Below are 22,524 nucleotides of genomic sequence, written 5' to 3' on the forward strand. Positions count from 1 at the left end.
TCTACATCGCCACCTGCTGTACTAGAATACGAACTTAGTATGAGCAACCATTATTGGGAGTTTCAATGGACTTGAGGAAAATGTAAAATATATTTTTTTTAAGTTGCAATTTAGAGGTAAAATTAAGGTAAGTTAGGTCAAGTTAACTTAATACCAAAATCACAAGCAAATCACTTGATTTGTGGAACACAGAGAAGTTGTCACAAGTCTATATCTTAGTAGCGAATTCTGACAAGAATCATTGTTACATGTTATGACATATGTGTTTTAAATGTTATAAATGTTTAAATCGTATTAGTTGCAATAGCTATATTGCAATGGTTTTATAGTTTTATGTTTCATGAGTTGCTATAGCAGCCTATGTTTCACTTCAATAATAACAATAATAAAAATAAAGCATAGGCTCCAGTGTGACAATATATATATATATATATATAATTTGTGGTCGACTTTATGGAACATATACAGTAAAAGAAATCGGATCATAAAAAATGACTTAAAAGAATAACCCATGTTCTTCAGTAGTTCAAGTTGAACTTCAAGTAATTCCTATATAACGTTAAATAAGATTACTTATGTCGCCGTTACAGAGTACACTGTATCGGTGAGAAAACAACTAAATAAGTGATCATGCATTTATGTAAAACATGATTTTAGTTTCGCTTTTGGCTAGTGGCCAATTTCAAAAAATGATCGCTTGGTCTCGCGAGAGTTATGACGTTTTTTTTTCATTATTATTGTGAGTCATTTCCCAAAAATGTTGCTTCCTTGCCTTTAATGGCATTTCGGGAAGAGGACACCATTTTTTGTTTGTTTGGAGTCCACAGTAGCAGCTCTCGCGATATTATGCTACTGCCAACACTTCCTTTACAGACAAAGACGAGGTGGTGGAAGAGGATCGGCGACTGACTAATACATCTCTTACAAATGAGATTTCTGCGTAAAAAGTAGTAAGAACAGTGGTGTGACATTTCTTTTTGTGTTTTAATTTTATGGCTTGATTTTCTTATTACGTAACTGGACATATAACGCAACATTTGTCGTTAGAGGAACTGGCGTGTTTCCTCAAGAAAGCCAGCTAACGTTAGATGGCAGATTTTAAAGAGAAAGATATGGATTAAAAAAACGACGAAATGATCCGACAGATTTGCGTAGGGCTGGTTTTGACGCTATTAATCAACATAGGTAAGAACACAAAAGGCATGATGCGTGGAGCTGCAGTAATTGTAATATTTAAATTATTACTTTCATATGCATAACTCAGAATACCTGTCTGTTTTATTTCAGAGACACTCTGCTTAAACCCGCCCCAGGATGTCAGGATAGTCCGATCAAATCTTCAGTGGAAGAGGCCTGCAGACGATGATGAGAGTGTCCTGTATTCACTGCAGTATAAACCTGGCCAGTAAGCATGCTGTGTTAATTAAAGGGATAGTTCAAGTTTATAGTTCTGTCATCATTTACTCACCCTCATGTTGTTCCAAACCCTGATGATATTCTTCCTGACATTAATTTCTTCTCTACTGTTACTTCGAATGTAGCAACACAGGTGATGAATGGTACAGTGTGACGAGCCATAACGGGACACAGTTAAGATTTCAAATCACTCCTGAGTTTTATGGAGCAGTATTTCGAGTGCGCGCAGAGCAAGGAATCAACGTGTCAGAATGGCAGTATTCCGATTCAGTCAATTGTGCAAATGGTAAGGAGTGCTTTATATGGTTATATATGCCGTCCATTTGAAACTAAAACATTTGTTTATCATCTCTAATATGTAACATAACTTATGCGCACATGCTCACATTCATGTATGTCTTTGTTTATCCTATTTTACAGCTAACTTCTGTGTTCCTCTGTTGAAACTGTCTGTGAAACCTGAAATGGTTTTGGTGACTATGGCGCATATGGACGAGAGCTTAGAAAAAGAAGATGGAGAGCATGTCGAATTTAATTTATCATATTGGAAAGTGAATAACGGAGGATACTTAAAGGTCTCTTGCATCTTTCACATAGTAAAAGTCATATAAATGTATTAATTCTCTATTTCTGTAAGATGACTATTGTAAATCTGACAATACTTTTTAATCCTTCAGCCAGAGTCTGTTATTACAAAAAGCAAGAATGAACCCATTTTTCAACTGGAATCAGGGCAGAAGTACTGTTTCCAGGTTCAGTATTTGCTCTACGAAAAACCCTATGGGAACGTAAGCAACCAAATTTGTGCAATCATCCCGGAAACACGTAAGTCTTATTCACTTATTCCAAACTGCAGCAGTATGATTCACACTGTTTAATGTATAAAACCACCAGAAATTAGTTGAAAATGATTTGCATACTGCAGTAAATTATGAACTGTGCTGGCATGCTTTAGTTTGTTTAACTGATAACTAATAATGCCTCCTGTTCTTTCATTCTTATTTTCCCATGTAGCTGAAACAATAAAAAGCCGGCATTTACTCTTTAGTATATTTGCTTCATTTCTGGTTACGGCCATGTGTGGAGTCTGCATTTTTCTGCTTTTTAAACACCACAAAAAGGCCAAACAGTTGTTACAGCCACTTCGCCTGGAAATTCCTCACCACTATCAGGAGGTAAACATCCATGTTTTAGAATGATCATTTCACTGAGATCAAGTAACCGTTAACATGGCAAATTATAACAGTGTGATACTTTTATGTGCAAGTTGTCAAATTTGTGCGAGTACTTAAAAGTCCTACTACCAGGCAACTATCCAGACTTAAATGGCCGTGCATCAGCAAGAGTCAGATGTGAAGGAAGATTTTATTATTATTATTAAATGATTTATATTTTCTCTCCCTGTGTGTAGTTTTTTAGGTCTGGGGAGTTTCCTCTTCAAGCTTGTCCAAGTGGCAGCAGTCAAAGTTTGCGGTCATATGACATGATCACAGTAATAGAGTGCAGCAATTTGAAGCAGAAAGGCCAAGAAGAGGAACAAGAAACAACCATTTCAACTTAACGGTTGTGCACATTCTTTTGCATATTCTTAGTTTATTTTACATTTTTTGGCAAGTAATATACTTTGCACTTTACTAAAAACAATCAGATCTCTCCTGTGTAAATCTAGATTTTTGTCGAATTCTGGCATTCTTATATGAGCAATAGGGTTTGTGTATATAGAGTAAATTATAACTTGGAGTAGTTTTTTTTTCTTCATTTATTTCAGCTATTTGTGTTCGATTAGATGGCAGTGTTCGACATTTCTAGATCTATTAACACTAAATATGAAAATCCTTGTTTGTTGCACCAGTTTTAGGACCATGTAATCACTATCTACATCTAATCTGGATAAGTATCTAGGATGGGGAAAGCAAGGGTTTAGCTCAAGTAGATAATGAAATTCCTTCCCAAAAACCATTTAAATATGGTTAAATATCCGGAAATAGCAAATGACTGTTAATAATTTAATTTGCTTGTCTTTGTTTGGCATTATATTGGCCACTCCATTCTATCTTCTGCTATTCCTTCTGTTAGAACACAAGTGCTCAGTTTTTAGTATTAAGTATTGAATTGCCTTAATATTATTTAAAATTACTTCTTAATAGCAGTATTGGTCTTGTCTTCCCCATTTCTTATATATTTCTGAATGTCCTTTTTTGTGAAACTTATTTGGTTGCGATCATTTCAAAAATGTAACATAGCATTTAATGTAACACATACAGTTATCTATGCTGATGAATTCTTTATGGAGGAAAGGAGGATCTTTGAAGAGTGACATCTTAAAAAGTATGCTGTGTCGGAGCTTGTTTTAATTACATGTTCATTTGTGTTGCTTTTTATAAAATGTTCAGTCTATTTGTAACTTTGTTGTAGAAAAACTATGAAAGCCTTAATTTTGTCATAGTGGCCATTTGACAATCAATACCAAGTTAGTTGTTGTGGTCAATATTTTCTACACTGTAAAATAATAGTGGGGTTGAATGTATGTGGTTTGTTAAATTACTTTCATATAATGCAATTAGGAAAATAATTTGTAGATTTAAAACTACTGCTAATTGAGAAAAATCACTCGCTGTGTTTTCAGACATTTGTCTTTGCTCAACTGTGAAATCCCTGAAGAATGAAAACGTTTGCTTTTCTTGGTTTCTTGCTCAAGACATTTTGTGAAAGTTTCATAATGGAGAAAAAAAGGTGATAGAAATAAAAAAATAAATAAAAAGAAACAAAACTGTTTCCTTTTCTTTATTTAGATAAGGGTATAAAGTATTTATTATAATTCTTTATATATATATTTTTTTTTTTTTGCCACAAGATGGCACAATCCTACTTGACGTACCAAATGGTGTTGCTCTCATCTTCCCTTCATAAACCCTTCTTGTTTTTGAGAAAACCTAATCCAATATTGCAGCATTGCACACCTGATGAAAATACTCATTTGTTTATTCATAAAAGCTGGGAGTGAAAACCCATTTTAGTCTGAACTGTGAACTGTTGCACCCTGTTTTCTTCAAAGAACACCCTGTCATTGCATGAGGCTGAAGCAAAGAATGTGCCAGTGGCATAGAGTGTGTTGGATGGCTTTAGAGATGACAAGCAACAGGCTTAAACCCCTTAACTGTTCCTCCTGAAGCCTTTGTCCCAATATCTCCATCAAAGGAATGTTATTAAAAAGCCTCCATGCAGACCCACAGTGAGGAACGAGACGGCAGACAGGTGTTTGTGTCCCGAGAAAGACAGACACGTTTGTCTAAGAGGTTGTTCTTTTCATGGACTAATATCCCTTCTGAAAAAGCACCTTAAGCCAGCATTAGAAGTTTTGCTGTTCTTTGCTGTTCTTGGATGGTTTATCTTGTTTGGTCTAACTTGGCTGCTATGATAGCCAAGCTGCGGTTTAGCTGGATGGTATTGTGAGACAATTATTGGTCGAGACTGAAAGGAATATATTGAGTCAACTTTTGTCTTTTACTATTTGCAAAGTGAGTCAACAAACATACAGCACATAAGCAGCTGTAACAGAAATTCCCTGCTAGCTATTATAGTCTACGCTGAGACAGAAGGAGATCTAGAAAAAGAGATGTGAGAGTGTCAGCAATATCCAGCTAAAACCAGATCTTTCTACCTCAGCGGTTGAGATGCCCAGGACATTATCTTCCTGTATGCAAGAAAAATAGATTCAATTCATTAGCATTTCATATGCAGTCAAGTAAGAAATAAAGTAAACCAAGTAAATTTCTATCACAATGGCCAGTTGATCTCCCAGCCTGATCATCACAGAACCAGTCAGGAAGACCAGCTACAATGGGCAAACCAGTTTAGGCTATTCTAAGCTGTGTAGCTGTTGTCTGTTTTTCTTCAGCTATGTCTGGAGTTCTTTTATGCTAATGGGATCAAAAGCTGTGCAGAACAACTCTGATATAGTTAGTTAACTTTGGACTGTGGGTTTTATAAAAACACATTCTTGTGTGCAAAGGTCCATCTCTCAAGAAATTATTCAAACCATGGAAAGAAGATTTGTTATCAGTGTTATCATCATCATCATCATCATCATCATCATCATCATCATCATCAGTATTTAAAACAGTGGAGTACATTTATTTGTTTCAGGATTCTTTGATGAATAGAAAGATCCGATTAACATTTATCTGAAATAAGAAGCTTTTGTAACATTATACACTTTACATTCAAAAGCATGGAGTCATATATCCCAGACAGCAACATAGTGTTGGCCCAGATCTAGCCCATGTGAAATCCATGTGGGCCAGCACATTCAATTATAGAAATTAATATTTTTATTTACCAAGGATGCTTTAAATCAATAAAAGGTGATGTTAAGATAAATTATGACTTTTCATCAAAGAAATCTGAAAAATTCTACTCAACTGTTTTCAACATAATGATGATGATGATGATAATAATAATAATAATAAATGTTTTTAAGCAGCAAAACAGAATATTAGAATGATTTCTGAAGGATCATGTGAGTAATGATGCTAAAAGTTTACAAAAAATTACATTAAAATATATTCAAACAGAAAACAGTTATTTTAAACAAATGTTTTTTTCTCTATTAATGAAATGATAATTTAAAAAAGGAAAAATGTTTCCACATAATTATTAAGCAGCAAAACATCAAAAAAAAAAAAAGAAGAAGAAATGAGCAGCAAATTACTATATTAGAGTATGATTTCTGAAGGATCATGTGACCCCGAAGGCTGGAGTAATGTTTGCTGAAAATTCAGCTTGGCTATAACATTAATATATTACATTTCATAATATTTTTTGATCAAATAAATGCAAAAAAAATAAATAATAATAATCTTACACATGTGCATGCATGTCTTTAGCCGAAAAAGTTTATAGCCAAAGTGCAACCCATGGTTAAATATTTGAGAATCAAAACATATTCTTAAGCTGCAAACCACATTGAAACTATATCTATTTATGACAAGCTTAGATAAATTTGTTATCAGAATGGACTTTCAAACTGACACGAACAAGATGATGGCAACCAGTGATTTATGTAGAGTAAATAATCTTTAAAATGTAAGCCTTTAAACAAATCAAGTTTGAGTGCTTTCATACAGATTTTGATGATGGTTTTAACAATTTTACAATTAGTGTTTTGAGAGCTCAGCACTTTTTCTGGAAGTTCGCCACTTTAGCAAGCTCTTAGAGAGATGTTTTTTTTTTTAGACAAGAATGGATTGGAAGTTTGGTAAAGAATCTTGTGCCAGGAAAAAAAAATATCAGGACATCTGAGGCTTTCAAAATCACTTAGTTCACTGGTATATTTTGCTTGCAGATAAACCTGCAGATAATTCCACACAATATTAAATGACAGTGTGAAAGAAATGCTACACTTTAGGCTATATGTTAAAGTCATAATATACTTGCATTCTGTTTTAAAAACATTTGCTAAGTTTTATTTCAAGGAATACAACAGTTGTTTGATTTGTCAGGAATGTAAATGGACATCCTTGTGGTAGTTGTATTAATTATTTTCTAATTAGGTAATTAGTCTGTGTAATATATGTTGTTAAACAAAACATGGAAATTTTTTTTAGATATTATTTTACTCTAAAACTGAAAAGCCACAGGAAATTCACAAAAGAACGCAGAGTAAATGCTAAATGTCTTTTAGGACTACAAAATGTACATCTCTGAAGTCAATACTTAAATTTCTTCCAGATCAAAAACAAATAATATAAATGGTAAAATAATTGTATATATTCTGTTCTAATATGTATTTTTTCTTCATAAGATCCACATTTTGCACATTGGTCTAAAAAGGCATATGGCATTGACAGTTGCTTATGAGAAGCAAAGAAAGAAAGAAGAAGAAGAAAAACATAAAGCATGTGTATAGAATAAAATATGTCGAATACATATTTTCCACAATTCTATTGTCTACATCATCTAACACATGAACATCTGATGTTACAGTAAAGTCTGCTCTCTTTTGTCCCTACAGGGGAGAGGAAAGGAATGGCTGACCTTCAGAAAGACCACGCTCTCCAACTGAGCGTTTAATAATGTATCATATACTACAGCGCGCGCGCGCACGTGTGTCTGTGTAGCATAAACATTGTGTTCTATGGTTTCATTTTAATCTAGCTGAAATGCTTACGGATGAAACATAACATAACATAATAACATGATGTTATCTGACACATGATGAAAAGAGTAAGTTAGCAATTTGATACAATCACATCTATGTTTTCCTTTTTTTAAAGCGTACTCAGATATGCTATTTTTACGTTCTATGAAATGTAACATAAACGCCTCACCTTATCTATTTACAATTACTTCACTTATCTAAAGTGTGTAATGTGTATTTCGACTTCTTCGAGTAAACATGCTGTTGGTGTGAGATTTCCACGGAGGGTGTCGCTGTGTCTCACGTGAATGTGAGGCAAGCACCAGGTGCGCGCGGAGTACCTGTTTTCATCCAACAGCCAAACTTTGAATCCGTTGGTCGAATGAGCACACATTAAAGTAGTTACGCGGGTTAGCTAGCTGTGTTTACACTTTGAGGCGTGTATTTTCAAGTTAATGAATTGCCGTTTCAAAGAGAAATTGGTGTGTAATCTTACTCAAGGTACACGCGCGTTTAAGCGCAACTTTTTGACCTCCCACTCGTGCTGTGACGTGCCTAGCAGCGGCTAGTAATAAATGAAAGGCGCAATTTGAAGCGTCCAGTTGTTCTGCTGCTTCAGCAGACGCGCCTTATATCTGTCACATGCGGCGGAGCACATTCAGACTGGACGGGAGGTATTTTAGATTTACTTTCTGTCACTTTTTGCTTTTTGTTATTAGGAAAAAGTAATGTAGCTTATTTTAGCCATAAAGAGTTGTTAAAACCAGTGTTGTCAGTGTTTTGGGAGCGCGCAGTAACGTAACAGTTGACGTTTGGCGTTGCAGTGCTTCTTCCATTGATCGCTCTGGACTGAAGCAGCAAACCACTGGAATACATAATCAGAGATTCAACTTCACAAAATGAGCGGCGGTAAGAGGTAAGACCCCCAAAACCTGCTCCTGTATTTATCGGCTCTGTGATCAGGATTATAGTTCAGTTAAGAAGTATCATCCAGTTCATAGAATAGCATCTGCAAACGCCCTGCAACATCAGACACTGAATTCACATTAAATATAAACATGCTGAGTCTTCAGACATGGGACAAAACATAGTATTCCGCAACTAACAGTAGCCTAGTTAACAAACCTACTTTTTGTCAGCCTTGCCAGATAGGCTATTTATGAAAACTTTTATAAAATTCGATAATATCGAAGTCATCCTGGTCCTCTTTCCATATTTCACGTTGTGAGTTCAACAACATCACAGGCTCTGCTGAATTCTTTTTTGTTGCTGTTGTAATTTTACGTAGGCTAATTGATGATAAAGTAATTGATGAGTCATGATTTCTGCCATAGCATGTTGTGTCAACTCCATCATAAAAGACATACTGTTGGATTACTGTCATTTTTAGTTATAAGCAGCTAGAAATACCATATGCAAAACATGGCTAATTTATCAGCACCTTTAGACAGTTCAGAATAGAAGCTAAGAATCCATTTCATGTCAGTATTTATATTCACATGCAATATATTCTGCACCCAAGTGCCTCTCATGTTTTGTAGGAGATTCACTCAAACCAATTTGTAAATTTTTGAACTTAACATATATTTTTTATTTCACCTTTTTAGCCTGTTATGTCCCAGTACTCAATAAATCAGTGATACAAAATCTAAATTTAGTTATATTTAAAGAAGAATGATTCCCTTATAATTAAGATATTCTAATTAAATGGTTGAAAATTGTTATGTTTTGCTGGTATTGTTTAGTGTGGATGTAGTTTATTATGCTTGTTTGTCATACTTTCTATGCTTAAACAACAGTTCACCCAACTATTTGCAAGAAACCGTGAACACATCTGATGCAAAGCAGCACTGTTGGTGCTTGCTGTGTCAGCGTCTGTTCTATAGGTGGCAATGAAGATTGGGGGAGGAAGATGGATATTTTAGGGAAGTAATAGTCAGTCTTTTTATCCTTTAACAAACTGGATAAATCGAGAGGCCTCCAAGACAATTGTTTTCCTTAGAATTTGTACATTCTGTACAAATGAGATTACTATAAACAAGATTGTTTTGTCTGTGGTTATCATACGGGTTATGAATTTTGACATTGCCCATAAAGCTGATATTGTTGGTGGTTGCTGTTAACAGCACTAACTTAGCTGTGTGTAAAGTCTAGGTATTAGAAACATGGTCATGAACTTATGTTGAACTTATTCACTGAACTATTAACCAGGCATCTAGTATCATATCATGTCACAGATAACCAAACATCTCTGTTTGTGTTGCACCTGTGGTATGTAGTTATTGCTTAACAACATGTATAAGTGTAAAAACCCTGCAGCCCTCAGTAATATGGCTTATTAAACGGTGCTTAGTTGCTTAACTTTTAACTTTCATAAAAGTTAAATAGCCTCTTGGAATGACACAAATCTTGACGTGCTGTAGAGCATCACTTTGCCAGATATCCAAAATAGGCTCAATGGATAAGCGTGTCTACCTAAATTTTTAGCAAGAATCCAAAATGTCCATCCAATTCACAGAAGTTTCCAGTGGAAATTAACAGTGCATGATTTAATAGTGATTTAATATCATTATTGCATGATTTAATAGTGCTGAATGAATACATCTTACGTTTGAATCATAAACAGCTCCATGTGTGTGGCTTTTCAGACATATTCAACTTGCTCAGTAGCTCAAGCAGTACAACATTTGTATGCTGAGTGCTCAGGCACAAATCCAGTGAAAATGGCCTGGTTTATTCAGCAAATGTACTTTTATCGAATAGGTTTAAAATAGGGTTTACTGTAGGTGGTACTTTATTTTCAAATGTGATTTTTTTTTTTAGCACCACTCTGCGGTCATTTAGATTCCAAACTTCTGCGATACATATAACAACCAATGTAATAACCCATTGCCAGATTCATGTTCGTATTTCGGATAAAACTGAACTTTTAGTGCCACTCACTGGACATTTCACTTTAAAAATGTTACTTTGAACAGGTTATGAAATGTGCAAGAAGCAATGTAATGTAATTTTGTAAAAATGTCACCACAGGCACATTTGTACAATGAGACTGGGTTCCAGAATTGAGTATTTAAACTTGGCTTCTTTTCAGCATGCCTGATTGCATCTAGCTGAGATATTCAGTGACACCGGGCGCTCAGGGAGCTCTGCGCTCTTATCAGAGAAGCAAGCTCTATCCTTCCTGTTTGTGTTTATGTCTTGGTTTTTATTTATGGTTTTGTAAAAATGTAATGAGCCCATTGAGGAAATCATTATCTAAAAGTGTGTTCTCTGGGCATTAATTGTTTTTAATGGATTATAGAAGTGAAAAGCACTCTATTATTGAACCTCTAAAGAAGATTGTTATCTGAACAAATAACATGATATCCATTTACTGCACACTTTTAGTCACACCTCTGTTCCTGAAAGAGAATGTCTGTGTCTGAATTGTTTCGGTCTGGTCTTTGGACTTCTTTCTAAAGTGACAAAGAGCAGTCGCACCTTGCTTGGAGCAATACTCTTTATCCCTTGTGGGCAAGTGGCTACATGCTCCCCCAGATGCAAATGTTCACTACATACTGTATAGTTTACAGCATAGCTTTTATATGGAGAGTGTGTTGAAGTCTTAGTGAATAATATAAGATGTGTGAACTTCCATGTATTAATGGACATGGAAGCACTGTGTTCTAACAACATACTTTTTGGAAACGTAATGGCCAGAGAAAAAATGATAGAAAATCTAAATGTTAGCTCTGTTAGTTGTTGTTGGTTCAAGTAAGAAAATTATTTGCCTCAAATTATTGAAATTACATAATATAACTTTATTTCTTAAAAAACACACACATTAGGAATGACATACCACCTCTACTCTTATTATTGAAAAATGGCAAACAGGAAATGAGTTAATTTCAGCCCTGTTATGGATCTTTATCCTCCACATTCCAGACATCCAGTACATTGAAAACATTTGTTTGAGTGTTTCCTGCTGTATGTCTTTGGTCCACTATTTTATTTTATTTTATTTTTCATAGCCTTTTACATTCAGTACACTCTGTAAATATATATATATATATATATATATATATATATATATATATATATATATATATATATATATATATATATATATATATAAATGATGTAAAGGTAAAAAAATTAAGGTACAGATATAGATCTACAGGTGAAAAAATTGTATATAAGAATGATGATAAGTTTCAGCATGTCTATACATTTTTGTCCTCCTTATTTCAAACATTTAAAATATTTAAATATTTGTCTTAATTCCAGAATATTATTTTTTTTAACTATATCATTTTCTGGAATGTAAGTCAATTTGTTATTATCTGAATCATTGTTTTCAGATAGAGTTAGATTTGAAAGCGACTTTACATTATTTCTTAATGTAATAATAAACCAATAATAATAAACCAACAAAGACATTTTGACTTGGTGTGACTGCAGTCAGGTTTGTGAGAACTACTTTTCAGGTAAATACGGTAAGCATTGTTTGTTTGTAAAGTTTCTAGGTTATAGGTCAAGTTTCATTATTGATCTAATGCCTCAAGGGCATATAATGCGCCATAATCGCTTGAGTATAATAGACCAGCTGCAGAAATCCGATTGTAATAAATAGTGTTTGAGACCATACTCAGTGTTTATTCCACCCACATATAACGTGTTGTATTAGCATTAGTATCGCTCATTAGTTGATCTGAAATCTGTGTGAGGCAGCACGGCTCACACCTCCTGGACATCAGACTCAATTAGCGTCTTACTAGGCTGCCCAGCCCGTCCCATCCCCCAGAGACCGGATTACCCCCCCAATGCCTACCTGACCGCTCCTGCGTCCCCTCAAGGGCAGCACTCCGAACAGGACCGTGTCCCATAAGTTACACCGCACATCTACTAACCAGGACTGGATCCAGAACTAAAGACTCACCCCTTGTTAGCGTTACCTGCTAACCTGGGAACATGGCTAGCACTAGCAGAAACACACTGCAAGTGAACGAGCCTCGCCGCTATGGCTCCACGTTGTCTTTAGAAGAGAAATGTGAGCAGTCTTTTTTCCTCTTTTACTATTACAGGATGGAGGATGAGGCCGTGCTGGACAGAGGGGCCTCGTTACTCAAACACTTATGTGATCAGGAAGAAGTTGAAGGTAAGTACCTCATTTTTAGTCGATGGTCAATTTTTGATTTGGAATGTGTAATATTTTAAAGTTTGTAGCCTAATAAATGTTTCTAATTGTGAAGTGATTTGGGTTTTGCTTTGATACAGTTAGATTCGAGCGGTACGTTTAGTGTGTTTACTTTAGAGTGATGAAAATGTAGGGCACAAACACCTTGTGACTTTGTGTTTGTGTTTAACTTCTTTCCGGTCCAAAAATAGACTGTAATGAGTGTTAGTGTGTGTTGTTGATCAGAATGCCATTTAAGAGCGCGTCTAGGAAAGTTCTTTAAAGTTTAAATTTTTTTTTTATTTATGAATTTGTGAATCTAATTCAGACAGATATCAGAATAAGCTGTTGAAGCTTTTACAAAACTAAAGAAAAAATAAAACTAGACACTCAATAAAATAAGTGAATTAATTATCAACGATATGTTTAATGATTTATTCTAACATAATAGCTACCTCAGTATGATCTATTAATGTGAACTTATTCGAGGCTTAATAAAAAAGCTCAGTGATTAATAGGTCTTCAACAGGTGTCTGAGCTATACAGCAGATATCTTTAGCTTTTAAATGATTGCAGGGAGGAGTGATTGACCTGGGTTTCATCTTCTTTCTTTTTTCAATTTGCATGACTTTAAGTGTTCCTTATCCTTTCAGCCCTGATTGAACACTGTTCTTCCCTTTCCTGCTGTCAGAGTGTGGCAGAGGCTGTGTTCACAATGAATAATAGCTTAGCTAACTGAATACTACACAGTATAAACTCTATACAGCCTGTTATTCTTTAAAACAGGAAGGAAATCAGTATTATGCAACGATAAACCTTTAAAAAAGTAGCATGTTACGGAGTAGTATGTGTCCAGTTAAGATCTTGGGAAAAAATTGCATATTAATGTAAGTTTGTGCAAAACAAAACAAACAAGCATGCAAAAAAACTTAATTAATCACAGTGGTCAAGGTCTATATGTTTAAAATTGTAGTCAGTCATCTGTGCATACGGAATATTTGCATACTATGAGTAGTATACATACCATGTATTGCAGAGATAGCAAGACTAGTCAGAATTATTTAAATGGGATTACTGTCACTGCTACTTAATAGCCATATGTAAATTGAATTTTAGTTTTTGCCATTGAAAGATTGCCAAATTTAGGAAGGTATGGTTAAAAGTCCAGTTTACATTTATAATAATGAAAAAGAAAATTACGCTTCACAATCATTTTAAAAAGTTGGTGCTGGTAAGATTTTTTATTTTTATTTTGAAAGAAGTCTCTTATGCTCACAAGAAAGGATCAAACATACGGTAAAACAAAAATATTGTAAAATATTGTTACAATGTAAACAAACTGTTTTCTATCATAGAATATCTTAAAATGTAATTTCTTCCTGTGACACAAAGCTGAATTGTCAGCCACCTTTACTCCAATCTTTGGTGCCACATGATCCTTCAGAAATCAGATCCACAGATCCTAATATGCTTATTTGCTGCTCATATTATTATTATCAATGATGGTGCTTAATATTCTTTTTCTGTGATGAATAGAAAGTTCAAATTAACAGCATTTATTTAAAATCAAAATCTTTTGTAACGTTACAAATGTCTTTTCTGTTAATTTGTTCAGTTTAATGCGTCTTTTTTGAATGAAAGTATTCATTTCATATATATAAAAACACACACTTTTGAATGGTAGTAGACTGAAAAGAACATTAGTCTTAAAAATCCAAAAAATAACATTGGCCTTCCCTCAAAGTAAACTATAACAGAGCAACATGTGCTAGACAAAGAGCCCATATGTGGCAGTTCATTTAGAGCTTTATTAGCAGCTAGATTAGCATGCACAGCGGTGTGTTGCTAATTTCTGTCCTTGTACCTTCATCTCAACAGCTCTGTTACTGCGGTAACACAAGTTGCTCTGATGTTGAAGCCCATAGGGCCCAGCTAGATTCAGGGTATACGCTTTATTCAGTGACGAATTGCGTGCCACTCCAATTCAGACCTCTTTCTATGGTCTCATAGAAAAGGGTCCCTCCGAAAGAACAGGAAGCTTGGCACAAAGCTGGCTCGACAATCTGTGGTCCCTCCCTCCCTCTTACCTCTCCCTTTCCTTCTCTTAGTCCTTGCTCATACTCCCTTTTCCTTATTTTGCTCTCGCCCATCCCTGCATTGGTGGGATCTTTATTCATAAACGGTTCTTAATGATCTTTCTGGACCATTTATTTAAAATTAAAAACAAGCAAATAAAATGGCAAAATGTCAACAGTTTGCAATAAGTTTCCCGAAAGTTTGCAGAAAAGATACTGGATGTGCCCTGCAGTGGACCGATTTGACTGGTTCTTAACTTTAGACAAACAGGCAGATAATTAAGTCACTTCCTCAACTTAATCTTTTTTCCCAAATCAATGTTTGTATAAGTAACATCTAGTATGGGTAAGGCTTTTTTGTAACTACATTTTTATTTTGGTCAAAATAAATAAAAAGTAATTCATATTATGAATTGTATCAAAGTATGACCTGTTGTAGATGTTGAAATGTAAAGTGCATATAATGAAGTTCTAATAAGATAAGATAAAGAGATGAAAAGATGAGATAACACTCAATGCAAGCAAACACAAGTCACCTTTGTAAAGAAAACTTGGACAGCATTCAAATGCAGTGATCTTTCACTGTCAGCGAAAGCAAAAAGAGACAGCAGGGCTGTGAATCCAGTTTCAATACACTGCGTAATTTATAAGAATGGATGTTGTGTCTAATGACTTTGTACAAAATAAATAGATTATTGTGTTAAGGTTCAGGATAATCATCTGGTCAGACACCGAACCTTAGGGGTGGAAGCACATCTTTTAGTTTAAAGAACTGGAGACAGTTTTAAAAGGTTTTAGAAGGGTTCATGGAAGATTGTCTCTGTTTAAGAAGAAACACATTAATATGATCATAAAAACAGGAGTAAAGTCATACAGTATATTATCAATATAATAAAATCAAACACATAGATCAACTTTTTTTTTTTTGAAGAAATCTCCACACAAAAAAAATCCAGCTCTTGGTTTTCAACCCAGTACATCCTGAATCTGTTTTGCATAAAATATGTTAATTTACATGCAACGTATTGGAAAGTAAGTAATTTAAGACCAAATAGAAATTAGACATATAAAATAAAGTCAATATAGAAAAGCAATACAGAATGTTCTTGCATGAACTAAGTTGGCTCATCTATAGTCATCTGGATATCTTTCCATTTAATACATGTTGCTACTGTTTCCAATGGCTTTATCTGTCGACTAATGGTGAGGATTGTCCTGCGTTTAACCTCGTCACACTTGGTTATGTTGTGAGGCTCATGATGAATCACTGTGGTGGTCTGTTAGTCTCTCTGATGGTGTAACTATGTGACCTGTGCGCTCTGTAACCCTATCAGTGCTTTTCATGAAAATCTTATGAACTATTAAAATATAGTGCCTCAAATGAGATTTATTTTTGGCTCCATGATAAACTACTTTACTTTAAAGGCAGGTGTTGGTTGAACACTGACTCTTAACATTAAATTTAGGCTTAACTGTATAAGCATAGCACACTGTTTTAATGTTAATCGATTATTTGACAGTTTATGACATGTTAAAAATGTTATATTATTGCCTGGTTAATTAAACATCTCAGTTCAGTTGTAGCATTAGCCCGGAGAAGCTTAGAATTCTCCGAATGAAACATGAAGTTCCAGAAATGTCACGCAGTTCACACAGTGTTGTAGCTTTAACAGATAGATATCTTGTGACTGAGGGAGAGACATGGAAAGTGTCTGTATGATATGGATCTAAAGACTGGACGTTCCGCACTACCTGCTAGCTCTCTCAGCCAAAATATTTAGTTTGACAGTCTGCTGCAAACCCCTCCGGTAGAATCCATTTCCTGCATAAATTCAATTGAGGAAGTCACGCAGGTTACTTGCGTCTTTACTCAGGTTATATCATATGTGTTAACCAATAGGTCAGAAGCAAACAGTGGACATCCAGCTCCTGACCTTAGTGACCCTACACATTATTTATCTTACAGATGCTGAACTAAGTTCTTGCAGCATGTTCACGTGGCTTGTGTTATCTTGACAGTAGGGAGCCGTTTATCTCATGACAACAACAATGTTAGGACTGACATTATTGTATTTACTTGGATTGAGTAGGTTAGTTCTGTATGAGTTAATCTACGTCATCAAGAGCCTTTTAGATATACAGAGGGGAATTCACTCAGAATGAGTTGCAGTCACTAGTAGTGTTGTTATTGCAGATTCACTAAAGGAATAATGCAAATTCTTCATCATTCCACCATCCTGTCACCTGATTTGTCTCTTAAAATGTAAACGGCAAAGGTCTGGATTAGGTATATGCCGGTATCAAATTTTCATGTTGCGATTAATTGCTAATGCTTTTATCACGGTATACGGTATTATCACGGTATTGGAATTTAGTTATCATAATACAGTATAACAGGTTTAATAACATTTTCTTTTAACACAAATAACTGAACATTTAAATACAATAAAAATATATACAGTTAAAAGTTTTACACAGATTAAAGTGCAAAAGAACTATAAAGACCAATCAGTATCACTTTACAGTAAGACCTCATTAGTTCACCTTAGTTATTTCATTTAACATTCACAATGAGCAATAGCTACATTTGCTACAGAAGTTATTTATCTTTGTTAAAAATATAAGTCTTAGTTCATGTTAGCTCATTAAATAACACGGCTACAATTTTTTATTTTAACAACATTTTATTAAATATTGGAATACCTAAGATTAATGAGAGTTCAGAGTAATTTTTCATTGGCAGTTTATTTGAACTAATGAATTAACTAATGTTAACTAATGAAGTCCTAATCTAAAGTGTGAATCAACAATAAAGAATCAGAACACTTTGAAACAATATCTAGGGTATGTTGTTGTAGTCCAGATTAAAATGAAAAAAAAAAGGTTATTTTCGATCTATAATATTAGTTCACAATATTAATGTTTTTATTTTAGTTTCAAATGAATGCATACGAAACGTCTTTCAAAAATCTTAAAAAGAAAACATAAAATATATTACCAACCCCAGTCTTTTGAATAGTAGAGTATATTGTTTGCAAAAAATTAAGGTTAGGAGAACAGAACTTGTTATATGGTTTAAATTTTATTTCAATATTAATACTGAAAAAATAGACATGAATATAGATTTTTTTTTGTGTTACTTATGCTTTGTGTGGTGTCATGTGAACTTAATAGCCTGACGTGTCTTCTCAATTTTACCTTCTCAGGTCACCGCACCATATACATCGGTGTGAATGTGCCTAAGAGCTACCGGCGACGGAGACGTCATCGCAGACGCACCAGTCACAAGGACAGAAAGGAGAAAGTGACTGAGAACGCTTCGGACAGGTCGGATGCAGAGAACAATGAGGAGGCCAGCAACAGCATCCTCAAACCACTCAGTAAGCGCTTGCCAAAGAGCCGTCAGTTCACGTTAATGCTGAGGGCTCCTTCATAGAGCCAGTCACAAACACACACACACACACACACGCTCACATGCACACACATCTACTAGCCAAGGCTACTGCTGACTCTACTTAGTCAGAACAGATATCCAGAGCTGCCTAGCCAGCGGATGAGTGTGTTTAGACAGACAGGGACTAAGGCCCCTGCGTGTAAGTAATAACCATCCAAATGGGTCACGATTGCCTGACGTGAGCTGCTGGAGGAGGGAAGTATGTGTGTCTCTGAGATTTCTAATGGTGAAGGATTATACGCCCAAGGGAGGATCACTTAGGAGGCGTTTCTGCTGATTTGGATGCCAGGACTTGAATGCCCTCTAATGATGTGATAGCTGAAATGAGGAATGAGGAAGAGAGGGGAGGTGAAAGGGATCGCATAAGCGAGGGAGCGGCAGATATGGAGAAAGAACATCATGATTCCAAGGTCATATGAGGAAAATGTTGCCCTAAAATCGTACAGTGGTCATGTTGACTTATTTTAAGAAGTCAGATTCAAAGAATTGTGAATTATTTACCAAAAAAAAAAGAAAATTATCATTTACTCACCATCATGACATTGCTGTTATTTCTCCTTTAAAACTTTCTTTACACAGAATTTTTTCCATAGTAAAAACGTGCCTGAACTACACGTGACGTGACAAGATTCCAGCCAAAAGCAATTTGGTTGTCCACACCAAATGTGACGCGACAAAATCAATCAAATATCACAGCCAATCAGAAGCGTGTGTGGGCGGGCTCTTTCTGGAAGCGCACTACACTTGCAATGAAATTGAAAGGTTAAATCTAATTCATAATTATTAAATGTACTTACTGAGTGACTGAAATCATCTTTGTTATGGAATACACTTGTTGGTTCGCATTGAGTTCAGTTTGAATCTTTTGCTTTCATTGATTTTCTAAGGTAAACTGTCTATTGTTGCTTTCAGTATGGCTATAAGGTCTCACAAAATTATATTTCAACTCATATTAGACACGTTTAATTTTGGATAAAGCACATAATCCCCTGAGATTATGTACTGTAATTTATGTTTGTGTGTTGTTGCTCCAGCCGCGACATTGCGGAAATAGAATCCGTTTCTAAAATATAAATTTTGTGTGTCGCTGTTGTGGCTAGTTAGGACAAAAACTCAATTAACATGGAAAAGATGCCTTTTATTGCATGCCGCAGCATCGCATGGTGTCGTGTGTAGTTAGGACATAGTGTAGGACTTTTTATAGTATAGACTTGTCAAGCTCCAAAAAATACAAATAAAGTAGTACACATGATTTGTATGCTATACTTTTAAGTTTACCTTCACCTCCATCTGGAGTGTGCAGGTTTGACGTCATGATTTCTGGTTACAAGACACTTGAGAACTTTTGATGACGTGTTAGATTTGAGAGACACTTTGTTTCAGTTTTTTCCTGTGTGTCACTACAGACATAAGAGCATGGGGGTTTGGAACAGCATGCGGGTGAGTAAATAATGACACAGCTTTGGCTGATTTATTCTTATAAATTCTTAAATCTGCTGAGGTTTTAGTACAGTTTTCCACGCTGACTCTGCACAAACCCAGTTATTGACCTTTAACTTATTCAGCTCCTAATGGAAACTCAAGTGCAGCCAAGCAGAATGCAGAACTTGACAGTGATGTGGACCCAAAGCTGAGCTGACATGCCATCTCTGGGATTTCAGTTTATCCTCTGAATGTCCTCTGAATCAAAAATCATGGTTTACAATAGACTTTACAGTAAGATCCCATTAGTTAATCCATTATCTAACATTAATTAAAAATGAATGAGATTAATTTATTAATCTTTGTTGACATTAGTAAATAAAAATACAACCGTTCATTATTAGTTCATGTTTGCTCAGCATTAAATAATATTAGCAGATGCAACTTTTGATTTTAATAATGTATTACTAAATAAATGTTAAAATTAACATTAAGATGAGTAATGCTTTAAAAGTATTTTTCATTGTTAGTACGTGTTATCTAATGTAATTGACTGTTGTCAAATTTAAGCTTATCTTTAAGTGCTACCGTTTGAGTAGGAACACATTAACACGTTAAGAATTTTAAAATAATTTGTTCTATGAATCAACATTATCTTTAAAGGTGAGGTTTGTCATTTTTAATACTTTCTCCTATTGTAGTTTAAGCACACAACTGTGAGTAAGCCAATCAGTATGATGAGTCAACTTCTCTGGCTCAGTTAATGGTGTGAGTTTGGGGCGGGATTTCCTGTTTTTTTTTTTGTGACATTTTTTGGGGTCATTTTTGGAGCGGAGGTTTAAAATGGAGAGTGGGCTTTCATATTTCATTACGCACAGAATCTGACCATTTTTGAATGGGTATATTGCCTTTATTCTGTGTAAATGGCAGATTTCTCCAAATATTTTGTCTGCTTTTCCCATCCAGGGGATTTTCTGATGGAAATTGATATAGTAATGCAGAAGATTAGGGCAGGCACACATGTAACAATGTCCTGGCTCCTTGCCTTTCGACCCTTAGCAGCGTGAGTGCTGACCTTTGTATGTAGATGGATTACTTCCTGATTGTTATCCCTTATCCGGATGCATGTTTGTTAGTATCAATCTTCCTCTTTATAGGCTGCAACAAATAACACAGTAAATCTCCTTTAAATGTGAACAATACGAGGTAAAAAATAAAATAAAATTGCCAGCAATAAATGTTCTAAATGTGCTCATATCCCTGCTTCTTAAAAGAATAGTTCACCAAATAATGAAAATTTGGGAATTAGTTTTCATTCCTAACCTCTATGATTTATTTCTGTGGAATACAAAAGGTGAATTTTTCAATTTTCTATTCAGTAGGCCTATAATAAAAGTAAGTGAGTAGTGGGGCTGTCAATCTCCGAAATAACAAAAAAGAAATGTAACAGTTGTAATTCTACTAATTCCACTTCAGTGCTCTTGAGCTGCCCCTCACCTTCTAGTATATTTACTCCTTCTTTTATTCCTTCTTATTGCCTCGATCAGAAACATGCCTTTGTGCCTCCTATTCATTATCATGTTTCCAGATATAGGAGGGAAACTCTCCTCTATGTTGTGTGAGATCATTGCTACTGATCTGACATGAGCTTTACAGTTAGAAGCAACTGGCTGTTTTTTTTTTTTCAGAGTTTTTATTCAAAGCATTTCTCTTTTCGTCTGTTTAGACAAGATGTGGAGATTCATTTCCATTTGCCTTCCAGTGCAGTCAATATTTAGAAGACACAACATATCAGAGAACCAGTCAGTTGTGACTTCTACAACTTATTTTTAGTTTTTAGAATTGGTGTTCTGTCCCTTCTCTCTATGGTTCCTGCAAATGTTTCAATTTCATCAGTGGGAGCCAGTCAGACCCTCTGCTGAGTAGGACGTCCCACAGGAGATCTCTTAAACCCAGAAGCAGGAGGGCCGATGCACTGTAATCCTCTCAACTACAGTTATTCTCTCCCTCCACTGCAGGTTATAATTAGTTAATCTAACCTTCTTCCTAAATCCAACCCCCATATGTGATCACCAGCTATAATAAGTCTGTATTTTCTTGACTAGTTAGCTAATATCGGAGGTGAAAAAACCTTTACAATGGTGATATTGGATTTTCCAGGCCTGCACGTGGATGTTGAAATACTGTTTAGTTGTGTGTTATTTTGGCAGGATTATCACATTGTAGTGTGTATATGTTTGTCAGCTTTGTTTATGAGTATACTGGGTAGCAGTTGAACATGTATTGACGTGTAGAGAGTGTCTGGACATGCTGCTTCCTCTGACTGTGCTTTGGGGGATGTTTGGGATTAAAGGTGCTTATAGCTGACCACATGTCCACCCACACACACTATTCCCAATGACCAGGAAGTGACCAGATAATATGTGTAAAGACAAATAGACCAACACTGTGCGTCATCAGTACTTTGTTTTAATAAATGCAGCTTGTAAACTGTGAAAAAAAAAAGATCTTGGTTCTCTTTCTGATCTTCTATAATGAGGCATAGTGACCATATTCATAATAAACTTGAGACGGTGGTTATTAAACATTGCATAATAAAAAACAAACAAATTTGCATAAAATGTTATGGATTTTATTAATTTTTATCAAGCAAATGTACTAATTGCCACTAGAAGATTCAGTTCCTAACATGTACACTACAAGTTGAATGTTTAGGGCCAATAGCCATTTTTGGCAAAGAAAGGCTAAAACGATTTTTATTTAATTATAATTATTTTAATCAAATAAATGCAGCTTTGGTAAGCATTACAGAATCTTGAATAATCAACAACTTTTGAACAGTACTGTAATAAAAAGAAAT

The 22,524-nt window shown here is 35.1% G+C and overlaps 2 protein-coding genes across 2 annotated transcripts in view; both read left to right on the forward strand.

Annotated features, from left to right (window-relative positions):
- The first annotated feature begins 805 nt into the window (after window positions 1–805).
- Window positions 806–4,060, forward strand: LOC127973176 (uncharacterized). The gene is made up of 8 exons (XM_052577314.1): window positions 806–950; window positions 1,048–1,185; window positions 1,288–1,405; window positions 1,542–1,702; window positions 1,837–1,991; window positions 2,094–2,241; window positions 2,431–2,591; window positions 2,828–4,060. The coding sequence occupies exons 2-8, from the start codon at window positions 1,134–1,136 to the stop codon at window positions 2,975–2,977; spliced, it is 945 nt and encodes a 314-aa protein (XP_052433274.1). The 5' UTR covers window positions 806–950; window positions 1,048–1,133; the 3' UTR covers window positions 2,978–4,060.
- A 3,920-nt stretch (window positions 4,061–7,980) lies between these two features.
- Window positions 7,981–22,524, forward strand: part of LOC127972998 (electrogenic sodium bicarbonate cotransporter 1-like) — a 34,194-nt gene continuing 19,650 nt past the window's right edge. Inside the window, exons 1-4 of the mRNA XM_052577039.1 lie at window positions 7,981–8,229; window positions 8,380–8,471; window positions 12,622–12,695; window positions 17,995–18,168. Of these exons, the coding sequence (XP_052432999.1) occupies window positions 8,455–8,471; window positions 12,622–12,695; window positions 17,995–18,168 (265 nt within the window). The 5' untranslated portion in view covers window positions 7,981–8,229; window positions 8,380–8,454. The remainder of the gene's footprint in view (window positions 8,230–8,379; window positions 8,472–12,621; window positions 12,696–17,994; window positions 18,169–22,524) is intronic.

Source organism: Carassius gibelio, chromosome B15, assembly GCF_023724105.1.
Source record: "Carassius gibelio isolate Cgi1373 ecotype wild population from Czech Republic chromosome B15, carGib1.2-hapl.c, whole genome shotgun sequence".
Classification (NCBI taxonomy): Eukaryota; Metazoa; Chordata; class Actinopteri; order Cypriniformes; family Cyprinidae; genus Carassius; species Carassius gibelio.

Coding starts and splice junctions, on each gene's coding strand:
- LOC127973176 (XM_052577314.1), top strand. CDS start 1,134: ATGATCCGACAGATTTGCGTAGGGCTGGTTTTGACGCTATTAATCAAC. Junction 1,703..1,836: donor TTCAGTCAATTGTGCAAATG/GTAAGGAGTGCT, acceptor CCTATTTTACAG/CTAACTTCTGTGTTCCTCTG. Junction 1,992..2,093: donor ATAACGGAGGATACTTAAAG/GTCTCTTGCATC, acceptor TTAATCCTTCAG/CCAGAGTCTGTTATTACAAA.